The sequence below is a fragment of the Drosophila albomicans genome, chromosome 3, assembly GCF_009650485.2.
Source record: "Drosophila albomicans strain 15112-1751.03 chromosome 3, ASM965048v2, whole genome shotgun sequence".
Lineage (NCBI taxonomy): Eukaryota > Metazoa > Arthropoda > Insecta > Diptera > Drosophilidae > Drosophila > Drosophila albomicans.
This window is the reverse complement of record NC_047629.2, coordinates 18161621-18179913: the sequence shown is the minus strand read 5'-3', so window position 1 is coordinate 18179913 and position 18293 is coordinate 18161621. Positions and strand designations below refer to the sequence as shown.

General features: G+C 39.2%; 1 protein-coding gene across 7 annotated transcripts in view; it reads left to right on the top strand.

Annotated features, from left to right (window-relative positions):
- Positions 1-18293, top strand: part of LOC117567959 (protein qui-1) — a 48788-nt gene that overhangs the window by 21335 nt on the left and 9160 nt on the right. For all 7 annotated transcript variants that reach the window (XR_004572099.2, XR_007954793.1, XR_004572098.2 and 4 more), the window contains exons 3-13: positions 44-858; positions 920-1236; positions 3078-3238; positions 3301-3445; positions 3575-3740; positions 7249-8158; positions 8219-8682; positions 11794-12241; positions 12300-12426; positions 12513-12624; positions 15156-15338. Coding sequence is in view for 3 of the 7 variants with exons in the window: in XM_034248263.2 (XP_034104154.1) it covers positions 664-858; positions 920-1236; positions 3078-3238; positions 3301-3445; positions 3575-3740; positions 7249-8158; positions 8219-8682; positions 11794-12241; positions 12300-12426; positions 12513-12624; positions 15156-15338 (3228 nt within the window). In the remaining 4 variants the exon portion in view is untranslated. The remainder of the gene's footprint in view (positions 1-43; positions 859-919; positions 1237-3077; positions 3239-3300; positions 3446-3574; positions 3741-7248; positions 8159-8218; positions 8683-11793; positions 12242-12299; positions 12427-12512; positions 12625-15155; positions 15339-18293) is intronic.

The following is an 18293-nucleotide window of genomic DNA, read 5'->3' as shown; positions in this document are numbered from 1 at the left end:
ACATACCATAAATACATTTGTGCTTTTCAATTTGTATTTGCAGCAACGACAGGCGGCAAAATAAATAAAATCCACTGAAACCTACCAAAAAAAAAGGGAAAAAAAGGAAAAGGGTAAACTTTGGCACGAGATCGAGATGCACGACGGGCAACTGGCAACGGCAACGAGCTGCTGCTGGTGCTGCCAATCGTTGCTCAGTCCTCAATCCGCTTCCTGTTCCTGCCACGCGTGCCACACGCCCAGGGATTGAGAGGCAAGCACGTCAGCACTACATAACTACATACATACAACATATATTTATATAGCGAAAGATATAGCGCTACAGTTACGGATGCGGTTACGGATAGATACGCAGATAGAAACCGTGCAGTTGAGCAGATACAAACGCATTTCATATTGAACATGTGCCAAACCATTGAGCTTGTGTTGTTGTTGCTGTTGTCTCCGACGCTGCCATTTGATTTTGGCCAAGTTAAGTAAACAAGTCAACAATTTTCACACACACACGCAAACACACACACACGGACAGACTGCTAACATAAACAATCAATAAGGTCAACAAGCGCAACCTCAACAACAGCAAGCTGAGCAACACATTTTGGAGTGTGTGTGTGTGTGTTTGGCCCAATTTCCAATTAGTTGTTGAACCGCCCGCCTCCCACAATGGCCGCGCCCATCGATGAGAGTGTGCTGAATGCACTGCGAGGCGTGACCAGCGCCCAAACACGGCTGCCCAAGCCGCTGCTGATCAAGATCTATGTGGCCAGTCTCAAGCAGGAATTCAATCAGGAGCGTCGCATGCTTCTCGAACTCGTTGGTCCCGAACTTCAGACGCTCTACGATGATCGACAGATTGAGGTAAGTGAAGGGGACTTCTTAAATTTCTTACTCAGCATCATTATTCCTCCTTTTGACACAGCTCGAAATTGTGGACATGCACTTTGGCACCGGGCCGCTGGATGTGACGTTGCTGGAACGTGATCCTTATATGCTGCAGGACTTGCTGCACGAGATTGACACATGCCACGCGCACTCGAAGAGCGTTTTCTTTATGGCACTAATTGGCGATGGCATTGGACGTCCACCCCTCCCCACCCACATCGATGGGGACATCTATGCTGCTCTGCTCGCCGACCAGCAGTCGATGGCAGCCGATGACAAGGCGCTGCTTGGACGCTGGTATACGGCGCCAGTGGAGGAGCCAGAGTCACAGCGTGTGCTCAAACAGGACTATCGGTGAGTTAGCAGTTGACAATCACAATTATCCTTCTGCCTCTTTGTTTTGTGCTCAACTCAATTGCAACAGTGCACAGCACAGCAAATATTTGCACAACAATGCCAGATGCAGCTACACAGAACAAAAAGTTGTGTTGAAATTAAAAAAAACATCTTCAATCATGAAAACATGAGATAAAGATAGAAAAATATACAATAATTCTAGATTGGGCGTTTCTTAAATTCAAGAATATAATCAAGAATAAATGTATTAAAATTTAATAAATGTATTAAAATCCCTGTATCATTAAACCAGAAGACAAACCTTAAAATTGGATATTTTTTAAATTGATCACATTCAACAATAAATGTGGTAAGAACAAAGAAACTTCTTGAATCGTGAAACCAGAAGACACAGGTAAAACATTATACAATAATTCTGGATTGGACATTTTTAAAATGCAAGAATATAATCAAGAATAAATTTATTGTATCAAAAAACCTCAAGACACTTTCATAGTTCAAGAATGTGACCAAGAATAAATGTCTTATCATCAAAGAATACTCTTATATCACAAAACCAGAATATGTTACAAAGATTAGAATTCCTCAATTCTGAATTCAAGAATATAATCAAGAATAAATGTATTAAGATCCGAGCAAAATGTCTTTATCATTAATCCAGAAGACAAACCTTTAAATTGGATATTTTTTAAATCGATTACTATACATTCAACAATAAATGTGGTAAGAACAAAGAAACTTCTCGAATCGTGAAACTAAAAAATTATAGAATAATTCTGGTCATTTTTAAAATGCGAGAATATAATCGAGAATAAATTTATTGTATCACGAAACCAGAAGACAAAAATAGAAAAATATACAATAATTTTGGATTGGGCATTTCTTAATGCAAGAATATAATCAAGAATAAATTTATTGTGTCATAAAACCTGACGACACTTTAAAAATTCAAGAATATAATCAAGAATCTATGTGTTATCATCAAAGAATACTCTTGTATCACAAAACCAGAAGACAAAGATTATAATTCTTCAATTCTGAATTTAAGAATGTAATTCAAGAATAAATTTGTTAACATTAAAGATAATTCAAGAGTCAAAGAACCCACAAGACAAACTTTTAAGTTAAGATCAAAGTTCTATAATAATTCAAAATTAGCCAAGAATATATTTTGATTTCCAGAATGCAAAAATGTTCAAATAGATCCCAGAATGAAAAGACTAAGCTCAATATCAAATGTTCTTAAATTTAGATATTTTATTTTAATTTTATTATTTTTTATATATTTATTATGCTGTGTTTATACACTTTTTAAGTTTATTATATATTCATTTAATCTATGTCACAATTTCAATGCTTATCGTTTACCTTTGAGGCTTTTCTACATACTAAACTAACAGCGACAATACCAAAATTAAGGTCAGATTTTAGAGAAACAGAATTACAGCATTTACTCTGTCAACATCTATAATTCATTATAAATATAAGAAACAAGAACAGAATTTAAAATTCTGAAAGCTTAAAAATATTTAAAAACAGAAACAGAATTGATAAATCTCTCAAAACGATTTTTGAAGATCAAAATATTGTTTCAAGATTTGTTTCAATTTGAGATACTTGTGATAAGAATGTTGTTTTAAGATTGAAAAGTTATCAAATTCAAGTTTCCCATTCCTGTTTATTACGTAAATTATTGTTCTCTGTGTACCGTCAACAATTGAGTTGATTATGCTTATTGTCAACAGCCAATTAAAAATGTCAAGCGAGGCAAATCGATGCAAATTTGATACACAAAAGATGAAAGGAGGGTCAAGCTGAAGTCTCTTCTCTCTTTGCAGCTCCCTGCCCGCAGATGCTTGGCTGACAGAGTCATGCAACTTAACGTCGTTGTTGGACAAAGGCTTGCAACGTCTGTTGGCCAACTCGAGTGGCGATTTCTTGCGACGCGTGCAACAGCTGCGACGCACACAAATCGAACAGGAAGTGCAGCGTGCGATGTGTGCGTAAAGAATAAAAGGATAATTGCAAGCAAGTATTAATGTATTTTCTCTCATTCAATAGCTCACTCCAGCGAAAAGATATTGGCCGTGTTTCGAGAGCGTGCTGCCCAGAGCAGCGGACGCGATGTCGAGGCCAGTGAACGGCTGCGTAAAATCAAAGATGAGCTGACCATGAACCTATCAACGGATAACCACACGACGCTGGTGTAAGTGTAACAACAAATAATGTACTATATACGTAGAGAGAGTGTAGTCGGTCACTCGAGAGACTCATTAATTTAATTGGCGTCACATAATTGTTGTAATTGTTATTGTAATTGTAATTGTAATTGCAGTGTGCCGGGCAGCGCCAGCAGCGAGGCCATCGATCCGGACAACGAGGACCACGAGGCGTATTTAAGTAAATTCAAGAACAAAGTCACCGACAAGCTGCGCCTGCTAATCGAGGCGCACATTACAAATGATCCCGACGTAATCAAGGGGAGGAAAAAGACTGTACAGGTGAGTTCAGTTCAGTTCAGGAAAGTGTAAAGCAAAATGGCGGAGGGAAATGGGAAAAACGAGGCACGGGGCAGGGCAATTAATACAGCAGACAACTTACAAAGTGCTTTTCACTGCGCATTAAATTCAATTTATTATTTAGTCTGACGTCGCATTTGTTTTCTCACTTTTCTTTCGCAACTTCCTTGACTTCCGACTTAGGCTTATGGCTTTCTTATGACTGTTATTATTGTTATTCGCTTTAAGCCAAGTACGTATTTCTGTAAAATACGAAAAATACAGTCATAAATTAATTTCGTGAATTACAAGCGTAAAAAGCCGAAAGGCAAAGCCAAAAAATGCTGAAATAACATGTCTACCTCACTTACCATTTCTTTTTTTTGCCATGTTACTAAACTTTTGTCGTTGGAGCGTTGTGAAGGAGATTCGAAGTATTCAGTATTCAGGACTTATTGTTTACGCCCTCGCAACGCTTTGGGCAGGTTAATTAAATGTGCGCACCACAGTTTGTGTTCGACAAGTAAATTATGCGCAAAAACTTGCCTAGAACACTTGGCATGGTGGCTAAAAGAGCTCTTAGCATGGACTACTTTGATTTAGTAGCAAAGTTTAACTGCGCAAATAAATGTAAATACCAAAAAAATAATGTAAAAAACACTAAGATAATAACAGCGATTAACAGTAAGATACCCATTTTTAATGAAAGCAAAACAGTGCGCTATTTTTCCTTAAATATACCCAATTGATATACCGAAAATAGTGAAATATGCCAAATTCTATGTACTATTTATCATTATACTATTACATGGGAAATATACCGAATTCATATACCAAAAATATTGAAATTCCATAAATTAAATGCTATTTTTTCTTAAATATACCCAATTGATATACCGAATATACTGAAATATACCAAATTCTATATACTATATATCATTATACTATTACATGGGAAATATACCGAATTCATATACCAAAAATGCTAAAATGCCATGTATCAAAAGCTGTATATATATTCACTATTACATTAAAAATATACCATAGAGTAAAAAATATACCAAAAACAATGATTTGAGGTTAAGCAAGCTTGAGCTGCCTGCGAAAAAAAATGGCTCTATCTTATATGTTATATCCCCATACTTTTCCTGTCGACAGAAAGTTATATCTAGTTAAAAGTTCTAAAAAGTATGCTAAATATTTAACTGAAAGTCCGATTCTGTTCATGTTAGAATATAGAACAATTCAGCCTTGTTTAGTTTTATATTTCTGTATGTTTTATCAAATATATTTTATGCAACTTTCGGCGTCCACTTTGGCGTCCACTTCTCAGATTTCTATTTTCGTACTTTTAAAAAAATATTTTTTAGACAACATTCAATGCCACTTTGGCATCAATTTCACTAAAAATGTATATTAGGGTAGCTTTGAAAATAAGAAATAACACAAACTTGCTGCTAGATAACTTTACATCAATTTGGTTAGAGGGCTGCATATATTATATTACTTTTATGTTGGGGTCCATTGCTTTATTTATATTATTGCGGGCTATATTGAATTTATTTTGGGATGCTTTCAAAAAAAAAAATTTCTCCGTTCAATATTTGCCAAAACACCTGCGAAATTGGATTGCCACCTGGCCAAAAAACCAAAAAACAAAAACGAAATGAAAATAAAATAAAACAAAGAATAACAGAAACGGAAACCAAAAGCGAAAACGAAAACGAGAAGCAAAACCAATATAACAAGGCGTCTTCATTTGCTGGCGTAAACAAGGCGAATTTTTTCGGCCTGGCTTTCAATGCCGCAAGCTGTAAGCAGTTTGGCCAAATTGTCGATGCAGGCCACTTGATGATGATGGGCAGGAGGTAGGAGGCAGGAGACGGTGGCGACTTGGTCGAGGGTCGGTCTTCCGGTCTTGCCACTCTGCTGGCCACGGACTCGCAATGCTGCCACTCTCGTTGGCTTTTGTTAAAAGCATTTAACATTTCAACTTGGCTAAAATCCGAAGGACACGCCGCTGCCAGGCTGCCAGCCTGGGCCATTAGAGGACGTTGGCAGCAACAGCAACACAAGCGACGGCGTACACAATATCGCTGCTGACATATTAACACACTTACACTTGTGTACAATGCGAGCGCCACGCCCCCATGCGCCCAAGCGAACTGCGCCTGTTTGCACTTAACGACACTCTGTGTGCAACATAAACTGCAAGCCGAGGGTCGACATTCCCCTCTCTCTCTCTCTCTCTCTGTCTACATCCAGCCACATTTTAATGCCTTTAAAGTCAGCGCACCTTCTCGTCATCGTCGTCGTCCTTCGTGCAGCCAGCTCAGCACTTTGACAAAATGTTGTGTGGTATTTGCCAAGAAATATGCAAAGTGTGCGACCGCAGAAGATGGCTGCACTAGAAGCCACTCTATGCGCGCATAACACGGCGTATACGCAACGTTTTTCTATAATCAAATTGAAAGGCAAAGGCAAAAGTAAATGTCAAGCTAATTAGGCGACTACCAGCATAGTTCAGCTATATGGTTCAGTAGTCTGTAGTGAGGCTGTCTTGTAGGTGTCAAGAGTGCTTCACATTCGTAGCAGCAGCGAAACTTGTTGACCACACACACAGCTTCTCAGTGGCAATATTGATTTAGTGGCTCAGCCAGAGCGAATGCATTCCAGCAATCAGATTTACAAAAGCCAAAGCAGCTTACGTACTCCACAGAGCAGTACTTCATAACGCTAAAGCGAGCGTGCTTACACTGCAAGAAATTAAGTGTTATTACGTAAAAAAAAAAAGAAAAATGCAATTTTCATCAAAGAACAAGGGAATAAAATGTGTAGCATACTTTTTGGGGCGCGTCTCTAGAGGAACTCGTTTCGAGCACTTTAAACTGCAAAAGTTTCGCCTGCTCGCTGCTCGGTGGATGCATGAGTTGAGTCTGGACAACTCAGACATGGGCCAAAGATGAAGATGAAGGGCACTTGAGAGCATGTGCAAAATGAAAGAGGAGGATGAGCACTACATACTACTGCTTGTTAGTGGCAAACATGGCAGTGCCACAGTTAGTCAGGACAAGCTGGAATGGAGTGGAGAGGAGTGGAGGTTGGTTTAGTGACAGTGACACCAAAAAACACAGTGCTGAGCGAGGCACAGAGCTCAGCAGGTGGCACTGTCAGCAAACGCAGGTAAACAAAGTTACGACGCACACATTGAAAGTCACTTACACACACACACTTTGAGACAGACAGACAGGACAGGACAGCAGCGGATGATACTTTGGCAATATATATGCTCCGGTCAGGAAACGAGCTCTGGCAGCATGTAAACGGCTTTGTGCTTAACAAGTGCTGATGACAAGCTGCCAGCTGCCAACTGCCAACTGCCAGCTGCACAAGCTGGGAGCAGTCCTGTGACTTCCCCTTGATGTATGGCCAAGGCAAATGTGTTTTGTGGGGATCTGCTTCTCTCTCCATTTCGAACCGCATTCATTCATTCACTATCGTTCTTTTGAAGGAAATCTTTCATGAGCATGCCACACATCTGCGCATGCTGCGCGAACACACCGAGAGCGTGGTGCTGCTGGAGTCGCGTGTCCCAGATCAACTGCGTCAGAATCTCATGGCCAATTTCAGGAACGGCAGTCGCCATGCTCCGTACTTCATCTGCGGCACACATGGCAGCGGCAAGAGCGCACTCATTAGCACGCTCTATGGCCAGGTGAGCGGTTGGTTCACCTCGACGCGTGTGCATCGCGTGATTCGCTTTGCCAAGGCCACCCCGCGCTCCGCCTATAATCTCGAGCTGTTGCGTGTGATTTGCCAGCAGATCTCGATTATATTCAACATACCCGAGGGATATTTGCCCAAGGATGCGTCCTTTGATCCGCTGTACATCAGCAATTGGTTTCAGAATCTCTTGCGTCGCATCGAGGACATGAACAACGATGTGTTGTTCCTGTTCATCGATGACCTGCATCTGCTGAATCCGCTGGACTGTGACATTGTCGCCGCACTCTCTTGGCTGCCGACGTCGTTGCCCTGGAATGTGCAAATCATTTGCAGCTCCACAACGCCCGTGGAGCAGCTGAAGTTTACGCCGATGCAACGCGATCGCTTCAAGTCCGCCGAGTATCAGTTTGTTTTGAATGCGGACACGAATCTCACACAACTGGAAAAACCGTCGCAATGCGCTGCTGATGTAAATTTCGTGGACTATGTGGATCAGCAGTTCGATGAGCTGGAGCAGCACTATGGTCGCCAGGCTGTGGCCAGCTTGGCTGCCTACATCACCTGCTCGGAGTACGGGCTGACAGAAACGGAGCTGCTGGAGTTGCTGATGCCAACCGATGATCCCGAGTCCATGATTGACACGCACAACGGACACTTTAGCTTCGCCAGCTTCAAGAAGATACACAGTCAAATGGGTAAGTTATCTTTTTTCTTTCTCTTCTCAAGCTTTTCTTACTTAACATATTTGCGGACAGATAAGCGTCTGCTGTTGCATGACAAGATTATGTCGGGCAAAGTGTTGATCCAATGGCGACACAATTACTGCTTGGATGTTGCCAAGCGTCGCTACATGGATGCGGACCGCAAACGCAATCTGCACATGGAGCTGGCCAATTTGTTCTTTCCCCAGGACGAGGACGAAAGCACGCTCGAGAATGATTCGAGCAAGAGCGAAACAAAGTCCGTCATCAGCCTCAAGGAACGTGAGCCACACAGGGATAAAGACAAGGAACGGGAGAAGGACAACGTGTCGGCGGGCCGTAAATCATCGTCGACGCACCACAACGACGACACCTCAACATTTTACAATCCCATTGCTGCCGATGTCTCGTATAGCATGCGACACGTCGAGGAGAGCTGGCATCATCTTATGCGCTCCGATGACACGACTCGCTTCAAGCAAATCGCAGTCTGCAATTTTGATTTCCTGCTCGCGGCGGTAAGTCGACAACTTCGCATATCGTTGATCCCTGCAGCATCAATTTTAACGAGTATTCGCAATTAGTGTTCTCTTGCCGGAAATTAGTTTAGCAACTATTCCAAATTGACTGGCAATCTAGCCTTAGATTTGTGTCATTCCCAGCGCCAGTTTGCAAAACAGCAACAACAAAAACAACAACAAGGCAGCTAACAAAATTTCTCACTCAACTGCGATAAACTTGTCTTGTCTCTATCTACAGCCAAATGGCAAACACCCGCAGCTACTCTCACTACTTGGTTGCTTTTAATTATTGTGTCACAGCACTTGATAAGCATAGAGTTAATTAACTATTTGGCATTTTACCATATACGAAAGGCATTCCTCAAAATGAATACGAAAGAGGGCAAGCCAAGGAAGGAAAACAGCAGTTAATTAACAAATCTCTATATATTATATTTTGAAATTCATTTATTACTATACCATTATTGTTTACTAGATAAGCAAAGAGTTAAATAAATGTATATATTTCAAATATAATATATGTATTTATGAGAATAAAGAAGAGTACCAAATTTAGCAAGAGTTAGGCTAGAGAGTTAAGAAAGTCAATTAAATATTTTGAATATATTTCATATTAAAGATTCTACAAAATAACAAGCAAAATACAGTAGCTGACAGGCAATTCTCTCTATTTTAATATAAAGAATGATAAGCAAAGATTTAATTATCTATTTGGCATGCATTTTGCTATAGACGAAAGACACTCCTCAAAATAAATACGAAATAGGGCAAGCCAAGGAAGGAAAGCAGCAGTTGATGAACAAATCTTTACATATTACCTTTTGAAATTTATTTAATGTATTTTAGTAACACTATTTTCTATAGTATGTATGTTTACTGGATACTAGATAAGCAAAGAGTTAAATAAATGTACTATTTAAAAAATAAAAAATAACATACGGAAACCATAGCTGACAAGCAAATCTCTACATTATAAATTAAGAGAGATAAGCAAAGAGTTAATTAACTATTTCTTATGCATTTCATGATAGATATTCCTCTAAATAAATACGAATTAAGGCAGTTGACAAACAAATTTCTATCTTTTATGTTATGATTATTACTATTATTCAAGCAATGAGTTGAATATATATTTGAAATAAAAAATAAATACGATTCAAGGAAGGGAAACAGATCTAGAAATAGTTAGGCCAGAGCTATGAAAGTTAATTAACTAAATTGAATATATTTCATATATAGACAAGCAATTCTCTCCTTTGTTAAGATTCATTTATTTATTATTAGTTTAACACTGTTAATAGAGCATTTGATAAGTAAAGAGTTAAGTTTATACCAATTTTGCATTTTTCACTATTACCACTAAAAAATATACGAAATTAAGAAGAGAAACATCAGCTGCTAAACAAAGCTTAATAGCATAGATTTTGCATTCTTGTGTACTTCACAGATTTAAAATCTTAATAAGCAAAGAATTAAAAAATTACCGAATTTTTACTATACTATATGTATATATTTTCTATAGTAATACATATTACAGAATCAGCTGACAACTCTCTATTATGGTTCAATATTCATTGATTAACTTTACACTCTTCTATACTATTTAACACTTTAAAATATATAAATAAAGTAACATATTTTTTTTCAATGAATATGAATTTATAAAAATGGCAAATTGATATAAAAAACGGAATCAGTAGCTGACAAACAATACTCATATGATAGCTTAATATTCATTTATTAGTTTAGCTTAATTCAACAATTTATTGGAACAGTAAAGCTAGAGTCAACTGAGCAATGAATAAATTGTACTTATTTAAAAAAATGATATACAAAGTAGAGAATGAAACCATCAGTTGAAAAACTGAACTCTTTTATATAAAGCAACTATTTATTTCAAAGATTATGATAAACAAAGATTTAAATTTCTATTTTTATTGAATTTTATAGTATAGAAACAAAGAAGGCAAACAGCAGCTGACAAACAATACTCTCCATTATAGCTTAATATCCAAATTTATGAAGTTAATCTTTTTTATGCCATTCAACAATTTATTTCAATATACGCAATTAAGCTTAAACTTTGTATATTCTTTTTACCGCCACACAATTCAATTGGCACTTTAAATCATAAATTTCATATTCGATAACTGAGCTGAGTAAACTGCTAATTCAATTTACTCAGAAATTTGAATTTTCAAATTGAATAATACGCAAACTAAACTGGCAATTCCAATTTGAATCCGATTACGCATATTTGAAGCGATGGTTGCATAACAACTTAAACAATGGCCGAGAGACTGGTCGAGATCCTCTTTTTGTTATAATCAAACTAGCAAACTAGCATCTCATTTGCCGCTTTATTGTTTAAACCGATGACATTCATTATGAAAGTTGGCTCTCGTGATGAGTTTTTGTGCTAAATTGCGAAATTTGTTGTGCAAACTATGCGATGATTATTTAAGCAGCTTTCGCTTTTCGTTTTCACTTTTGCATGGTCAAATTGAGTTGACAAAAGTTGTGTTTTTGTTCGTTTTAATATTTTACGAGTGTTGCAGCAAATTTATCATTGCTCGACAGCTGAAAAATGCATAGGGCCATGAATTGAAAATCCTATCCCTATCATTGGCAATTCATGCACAAAATCCAGTTAAATTTGACTGAAAAAAAGTACACACAAAAGTTATCTGAAACTTGTGCAAAACGAAAAATGATTTTCATTAAAATGTGGCAGCTGCAAAAGATAGACGCACACATTGTGTGCGGCACACAAAACAGGGCAGGACGAGTTTTATGGCCAGCTGACCTGCTTTTCAATTAGATGAATGCATAAAAGTGCAACAGCAACAGCAAGAGCAGCAGTTGGAGTGGAAGCCGAGTGCATACTGATTTAATTAACTGCACGCCTTTAGTTAAAGGTCAAAGTCGTTTGCTGCAAATGTCGCAACTTTGTGCAAAATATCAAATTCTGCAAAAAAAAGAACAACTAACTGCAACTAAAACATGTAATTGCATTGCTCTAAAGTTTTATGAAATACTCGTTAAAGTCCAAGCAAGTTAATCAACGTTGCGTATACGTGATATACATTTTGTGCTGCATACTTTCAGGTGCAAACGGTCTCCATCAGCTATCTGCGCTGTCTCATCGAGCACGTACGCTGCTATATACTGGATCGCGACATCGAGCTCATCTATTACACCATACGCAAGTCCAGCGATGTCCTCACCCGTGACCCAATGCAGTTGGGTTCGCAGCTCATCTCGTGGCTGCGACCGATTGGCGAGCACGACGACGACGACAACTCGCTGCTAAGCATGACCGTGCGATCGGCCACCGCCTGGTGTGATGGCTATGCGGTGCCGCTGCTCGTTCCCCTGACGGGTTGGTTGCCCGCTCCTCTGCCCTCGCAGATACGCAACATGACGGTCACGGGCACTGGCGTGATACGCGCCGTTTGTCTGGCTCCCTCGAAGCAGCATCTGATATTGGCCACGAATTCGGGCGATGTGCAGCAGTGGCACATTATGAGCAACTCGCTGGTGCACACATACAAGGGTAAGCAGAGGGGGAAAGGGGCAAGCCATTAGGCAAGCTAATCATGCACTACTTGCAGGACACACTGCGGCAGTCACGTGCCTGCTGGTGGCGCCACAACAATCGCAACTGCTGCTGACTGGCTCCGAAGATGCCTCCGTGATGGTGTGGCACGTGTCGCTGCGCGAGCAACGAGCGCACATTAAGTAAGTACAGCGATAATCCCTCTTTCCCCAGTGAATAGTATTATAAACGCGCTCTCTCTTTCTGTCTCTCTTGACTATCTTTATAGAGCACACACTGCACCAGTGTCAGCCGTGGCAGCTGGTGTCAATAACACGCTCATCATCAGCAGCAGCGAGGATGCAACAATTGCCATCACAGACCTGGCCAGCGGCAAATTGGTGAGCACATGAATCTTAATTGAAATCGAATTACAAATCCAAATGGCTAATTATCCCCAAATTTCGCCATTTGCCATTTCCTCGATTTATGCACTTTATGCGTCCAAAAATGCATTTCACATTTCACAAGCAAAACACACACACACAGACACAACAAAACAGACAAATGGAAATGTGATTCACTCTCGCTGGCCAAATTTGGCAGAAAACGCGCTCTGCGCCTCGTGTACCACATCAAGCAAACCGCATTAATTTGCATAATTCCAGACCTCAAACAACCCGAAAACCATTGCAAACGAGGCCAAAATCAGAGTGCGGTTGTGTGTGTGTGTGAGTGCTTTGGCTAATAACAACTCTCTGATATATTACCCTATTTAGAGCTATATTTCATATTTATAATATGAGCACTTATAATGATTTATGTATTAGTATTTATAATATTGTTATTAAATTTGCCTACATTACCTCATTTCCACAGTGAGCTCTGCGAAATATCTCTAAAGCAAACAAGACAATTTATGCTATACAACATATTAAAGTGTGGTTACATAGTTTGCATTATTTTGAGATTAGATTTTCATCAAATGTTTCACATGTGATACAGCAGATTATTGTGAAACCCGATTTATTTATTTAATTAAAGTTGTTTAGCTAACCCAGATTTATCGAATATACACATGTATATTACATAAGGAGATCTTTAGTGAGTCTAGATAAATTGTCAACTAGCTAAATTTGTTATGAAAAAATAGAAAAGTGACTCTTAAGCTAAAAATGATTAATCCTTCAAAGAACTTACACTTTTAGCCATGAATTTTTTACATCAAAATATAAAAGTAAATCTTAAAACTTCAAAATATTAATTCTGGAGTTAAATATTTAGCTAGAGAAATTAAAAAAAAAAGAAATATTAAACCGTAACTAGCTCAATTTTATAAAAGCAAACTTTGTTATTAAGAAATAGTAAAGAAAATAAATGTTTTATAGAAAAATTAAAATAAATGTTTGCAACGAAAATGTAATATAAAAAAATGAATAATCCTTCAACAGCTTAAATTAAAAGGAAGCTCTTAAATTTATTTATTTAATTAAATTGGACTTTCTAAACCAGGCTTAGCTTTAGCAAATATATGTTACATCAGTAAATTATTAGTTGGGCCAATTGTTAGTTAAAAAATATTTAGTACTGAAATAGAAAAGTAAAAATATTAATCTTTCAAAAGTTATATAAAAAATTACAGATTTTTTTTAAGGAGAAATTATCAGTTAATGAAGATACATTTTAAGCTAAAAAAAACTTTATTTAAACCGGTAGTAAAGAAAATCTTAGATAAAAGAAAAATTATCATCCAAGTAATTTAATTTTTTTTTTGTCAAAAAGTAAATTTTAGACTAGAAAATATAAATGCTTCAACAGCTTTTTTAAAATGGCAATTCTTCAATATCTACTGCTGTGCACTTAACTTTGCCTCACTCTCTACAGGGTAACTGCTTGTCGATCACTCATTTGCAGTCAGCTGTAACTAGTTAAACATGAATTTGTGTCTGGCAACTGAGGGACGTTGGAGGAGAATGATGGTTCAGTCAAGCCGAAAGCGGCTTCCTGTGTCCATGTCATAAATCATATTAAGTTGAAATTTCGCAGTCACACAAGCACACACACACACAGTCACAATCACACACAGGCACATTAAACTGTGATTAACTTGAATGCAATGTTTGCATATAAAGTGCTTCAGAATTGTCCTTGGGTGTCGTCGTTTTCAGCTTTTCGCTTGACGCTTGTGCTTGTGGGTGTCATTGCCGCCTGTTGACACACATATAAATTAGATTTATTGCCAGTTGTTTGGCTCCGCCCCCCGCCTCTCAGCTGCTGCCATATTTTAAAGCCAATTTCGCTGACTGCAGAGAATTGTCCGATTATGAAAGTTGGCTTCAAGTGCAGCTGCTTCCACACGCGTTTTACGCTTGGCGCTTGGCGTTGGCGTTGGCGTGACTTGTCACAAAAGAGAAACAAACTCAGACGCGCATACACGGGTATTACAGGCGCTTATTAAATTAATTACAACATTACGTATACGCCGTGTCATACATAGTCATGCTGGGGCAGTGCTTTCGCTGCTTGCGCTGCTTTTGGCATTTCAAAGTTCGGGTAATTTATCAAAGTTTTGGCATTTTTGTGTGACTTTCGGCTGTTGCCACGCCCCCACCACGTTCCCATAGCCCCCGTTTTGTGTGGCGCCATTGGCGCATTGTCAACATCGCATGCCAGGCGGTAATTAACTTAATGCATACAAAATGTGCCACGCTCCCCACCCCACCCCCGAAAAAGACCGCAGCCGCAACAACAACAACAATAACAACAACACATGTGTGTCTCGCACGCAACAAACTCCCAAGCCTTGGGCCCCCACGCCACATCAATTTCCTGATCCATTAAGTTAAAGGTTTTGTACCTTTTATCGAACCATAAAAACGTATTGCATTCACTGAACACATCCATCTATCTCTCTCTCCCCACCTTTTTGTAGCAACATCGGATTACCTTTCATCGAGGTCCAGTTAGTGGCATTCTCGTCGCTGGCGCTTGTGATGTGCTCATCTCTGGCAGCCATGACAAGAACATATGCGTCTGGGATCTGGAGAACTATACGCTGCTCAACACGATGCAAATGACGAGTCCAGTGCTACGCATCGATATTTCATGGAATTCAGTAAGTAGATGCCTTATTCTATTTTTATACCCGCTACCTACAAGGTAGAAGGGTATTATAACTTAAAGCCTCCAAGAAATGTTTGTAACAGGCAGAAGATAGCATCTCCGACCCCATAAAGTATGCAATACTTATTTTTGATCAGCGTCGATATAGCCATATCCGTCTGTCTGTCTGTCCTTCCTTATGAACGCATATATCTCAGAGACTATAAGAGATAAAGCTATCATTATTTTCGACAGCACTTGTTATATTTGCACGCAAATCAAGTTTTTTTTTTCAAATGTTTGCCACGCCTCCAAAAAATCTAATAAAAACGCAAATCTAGAGTTGCGAACTTCGGAACATATAATAAAAACTATAGATAGAAAATTTAGGACAAAAACGTTTACTTACTACGGGTCTTAGTTTTTGGCTATGTCTGACAATCTGATATATTTTTCACTTGATGATATATTTTGAATATACCAATATACTACATAAAGCCTTTGGTATATTATTTTTGGTACATTAAAATGAATACCGCACTGTTCTGCTTTTATTCAAAATGGGTAGCGGGTATCTCACAGTCGAGCACACTCGAATGTAGCTTTCTAACTTATTTTTTTTGATTGTGTATTTGACAAATCACTTTCACTCACACGATGTCGAGCAGATTGTCGAGCAAACCATAAATCATCGAAACACAAATATAACAAGTTGATTTACTTGATATATATGTGTAAATGGCATTGCGGTTTAGTTCAGGTTAAACTGTTTCTTTTGTCGGTTAATCGAGTGACTTTAAGAACTTTGTAGCAATTCATGCAATCAGTAACTCAATATCAAACACAAAAAGTAATTATAATGTATACGCCGTGTAGTACACTCGTAATTGCTTTCCAGCTGGTCACTTTCCCCCCCACCGAATTTTGTTTTAAAAATGATATCCAATAAAACTCAGGTTTTCTTTTTGCTCTTTGTGCGTTTTGCATTTCAATTTAATGGAAATATTTCCCAAAATATGTTCAGTTGCTAAGCTGTGCAGCTTTGTCAGCTCAACTTTTAAAGCACATGCTTTAAAATCATATAACAAAATAGCGAAGCTTTGTCTCTCTTTCTCCCTCTGTCACTCGCTATCTCTTTCTAACCATCAGCAGCTGTCTCTCTCTGTCTCTGTGCACATGTAAAATGACTGGGCAAGGGACTCTTTGCGCTGTCTCAGCTTTCAATGTTTGTGTTGTGTGCACAATTTAAAGCTGCATTTGATAGATACAATATACAATACGCTTTGTAGTTAAAGATACAACAGATAAAGCTGAGAGAGATGTGACAACGCTTTAAGCTGTGCGCGGATGAGGATACGAAGGACGGTTGAGAGGGGGACGACTGATTCTAATAAGTGATTTTGGCTTAGAAGATCCGCATTACGAGGCAAATCCTTTGTTGTCAATCAGCTTGATAAAAGAATACCAGCAACCAAGCAACGTTCGCGTGTATATATATATACAATGTGTGTGTGCGTGTGCGTGTGTGTGTGTGTGTGTGTGTGTGTGTGTGTGTGTGTGTGTGTCTATCAATATGTATTGCATACTTAGCAGCAATTTGGCACGCAAAACAATATCAACATAAGCGAAACGAAGACGTTTTGTCAATGCCAACTATGGCGGAGCTCGCTGCAGGACAAGACGATGCTGTGACTGTGGCTGTGACTGTGGCGTGACAATTGATGCGTACCCCAAGCCCAGTCAAGTGCCTCCTGGCACCGAGGGTCCTTCAGCTCGGCTCGGCTCTGTCAGTTGCTCACACTTTAGACGCTCGCTTGTTGCCGTTCTATCTACTATTTGCTATTTGCTATAAATCGACACAACACTGAGACGCTGGAATGTCGTCTTTGTGTCACTTTAATATCGCATCGAGAGGCTGCCACAAGAGTACTGAATGCTATACAACAACAACTCAAGTTGGCAAATGCTAGACTCCCGCCCCAAGTACTTGGATAATATCCGACTGATGACTGACAGGATACTCGAATTCCTGCGCGCTATTCGATAGTCGCATGCTGCTCGCTTGCTCGCGTTTCAAAGCAACTGCCCATGCCTTTGTGCCTCTTGAATTACACATACTCCCACACACACACACAGCGGCTACACACATCAACACACACCCCCGCAGTGCTAGACAGCGGGAGGGAAATGCCACTGGCAATTAGAAAACTCATCTCACTCTGTGCCTCCTTCTCTTTCTCTCTGTGTCTTTGTCAGCGCCGCAGGCAAACCACATTTAAAGCCAAAGTATAACCAAATTTGGCTTATCGCATTAAACAAAAGTGCCGAAAATTGAACAAATTGGCTATAAGCACGTTGCCAAATTGCTGCCGATAACAAGCCGCTTGCCACTCCAAACGCTGAACGGCTTCTTAGACATGCCCAACAGTCAAACATTTTTGTTGTGCGATGACAAAAAAAAAAGAAAACGAAATGTTCCAGACCCAAATTGAAATGTAATTTTTATGGCTGCACACAGAGAAAAATGGATATATTATATATGTAGACTCATATTCATATGTGTGACACGGTTAGCTAGCCACTAGAGGCGGCAAGTCCTTGATACATTCTTCTTTTCAGCCTGGACAGCCGTGTGGCAAATGGCAATGGCAAATGGCAAACGGAAATCAACTTTCTTACACTTTAGCTCACATCCTGATAGCCCTGCGGCACGCTAAATTCCCAATGTTCAAAAGACCCCTCTCAACTATATACAAGTAATACAATTCACTCGACTCAACTCCTCTCCGCCCCCCTCTTGGAGCTCCCCCATCGCATTCCATCCTGTCGTATTCCAGACATTTTCCCTTGAAAATTGAAATGTTGCAATGCGCCAAATGGCTTCAACGACAATGTCCTTGCCATTTGCCACACGATACCGCATCTCCACCTCCCGCTCCCCTTCGTTGTTGTTGGCATTTTTCAATTT